Here is a 2,157-nt window from a genome sequence, read left to right as displayed (position 1 = left end):
TACATGTCTCCACATGGGACCTTTACTAGCATCGAAACACAACCCTTCCAAGGGAGGAGAGCAATCACCTTTGCTCAGAAGAGATTCTGCAACATAATACGCACTCTTGACCGAAAAGTACCCATTTCTGGATACACCCCAAATTTTACAGTCTAAACCACCCGAAATACTTAGAGGAATTTGCAAAATCAAGTCAAAATCTTATTGATTAAAAAAATGACCAATCATATCAGAGTTCCATTTATGCACATTAGGAAGAATTAAATCAGCAACCGAAGAGAAGAAGGCCCCCATGGCCGTGAATGAAATGAGAAATTGAGAGAGTTAGGGAGACAATTATCCTTCCAACAGTTAACGCTAGAACCATCCCCAATTCGCCAACGCATACCTCTCTTAATAACTGCCTTTGAAGACAGGATGCTCTTCCAAATTCATAATGCACTCTGTCGATTAGGCATTTCAACAAAGTTACAGTGCTTCAAGTACTTTTGCTTGAAAGACCTGCATAAAAGCGAATCATCACCAACTTCCATCTGCCAAGTAATCTTAGCTAGAAGAGCTAAGTTGATTACCTCAATATTCTTAAAATCGAGCCCCCCACTATTTTTAGACTTGCACAAATTATCCCAACTTATCCACTTGATTTTATGAGACTTCTCCATCCCGCTCCACCAAAAATTTGAAAAAGTGCTGGTTAATTTCTCATAATTCTTTTTGGGCAGTTTGAAGCATTGCATGGAGTACATGGGAAGAGCCGAAAGGACTGACAACAGAGTGCCTTTAAGTGAAGCAATTTTCTTTGAGACTCGTTCTTGAATGAAGTTTAAAGCTCCTACTTTAGATCGACCTAGAAAAGAAGGATGCCCCAAATACTAATTATTCCAATACACATTCTGAAGACCCAAAGCCTATCTACAAAAATCTTTCTGAGAGGGAGGAGTATTAGGAGAGAAAAAAAGGCAAGATTTCTCCAAACTAATGAGCTGACCAGTGAGGGACACATATCTATTAAGAACAGCCTTGTCCCGCCTAACCTCCGGATCCCTGCCCTGCAAAAAATAAGGGCATCATCGGTGAACAAAAGGTAAGAAATGGGAGAGCAGCCTATTCCCATGCGCAGCCCCGAAAGCTATTTTTTCCTCTCGGATTCATGGAATAGAATAAAGATGCCCTCTGTGTAGAGTAAAAATAGAAAAAGATAGAGTGGATCCTTCTGTCGAAGGCCCTAGAATGGAAATAAACAATCCCCACGTTCCCAGTTAATCAACATCAAGTAGGACACGGAACTAATGCACTCCATCATCAGGTTCACCCAGCGCCTATCGAAGCCCAAGTGACTTATAAAGTCGCCTAAGAAGGACCAACTCACTCTGTTATTGGCCTTGGCTATATCCAATTTCAAGGTTAAAAAATGAGAGTTACCATACTTTTTCCGTTTTAGGACATGTATAAGGTCATAGGCTAAAACAATATTATCGTGGATTAGGCGATTCGGGACAAAAGCACTTTGGGTGTCAGAGATATGGAGTTAAAGAAGGGGCTTAAGCCTATTCGCCAAAGCTTTTGAAAAAAATTTATATGACACATTGCACAGAGAGATGGGCCGAAAATTCGACATAACAGTAGGATGTGCCACCGGTATGAGGACCAAATTAGTAGAGTTGAAACCTCTAAGGAAAATACCACCTTGGAGAAAAGAATTGAAACCTTATAAAATATTTCCTTTAAGCAATGCCCAATTTGACTGAAAAAACATAGGAGTGAAACCATCTGGACCAGAGGCCTTAAACGGACCCATGCTTGCCAGCGCGGCCTGAAGCTTTTCTTCCGTACCATCTTTGAGAAGTTCCATGTTCATATCAGGAGAAACTCTAGGAGTAATGAAACTCTAGAACTCGTGATCAACCGGGTCAGGAATGGACGAGTAAAGATTATGGAAATAATCCTCTGCCACCTTACGGATATCATCTTTAGAATCTTTTCATTGACCCCCTAAGTCCATAAAACCAAAAATCACATTCTTCCGACGCCGAATTTTTGCTTTCGTATGGAAGAACTTTGTATTTTTATCACCATGAGATAACCAAGCAATTCTAGATTTCTGGATCCAGAAGAGTTTTTCATCTCTCCAAGCCTTACCCAATTGTTGTTCTAAAT

At 40.4% G+C, this 2,157-nt stretch overlaps 1 protein-coding gene across 1 annotated transcript; it reads right to left on the bottom strand.

Annotated features, from left to right (window-relative positions):
- Positions 1–431: 431 nt before the first annotated feature.
- LOC132296171 (uncharacterized mitochondrial protein AtMg00310-like) lies at positions 432–1,852 on the bottom strand. Its single transcript, XM_059794395.1, has 3 exons — positions 1,736–1,852; positions 989–1,049; positions 432–847 (listed from the first exon to the last, which is right to left on the bottom strand). Exons 1-3 carry the CDS (start codon positions 1,850–1,852, stop codon positions 432–434), a joined length of 594 nt encoding a protein of 197 aa, XP_059650378.1.
- Positions 1,853–2,157: the final 305 nt, after the last annotated feature.

This window comes from Cornus florida, unplaced genomic scaffold (genome assembly GCF_030987335.1).
Source record: "Cornus florida cultivar Cherokee Brave unplaced genomic scaffold, ASM3098733v1 CherokeeBrave_3.0.0_Hap2_Chr02, whole genome shotgun sequence".
Lineage (NCBI taxonomy): Eukaryota > Viridiplantae > Streptophyta > Magnoliopsida > Cornales > Cornaceae > Cornus > Cornus florida.
Note: the sequence above shows the minus strand (reverse complement) of the source record. Positions and strands in the feature narration are given on the sequence as shown.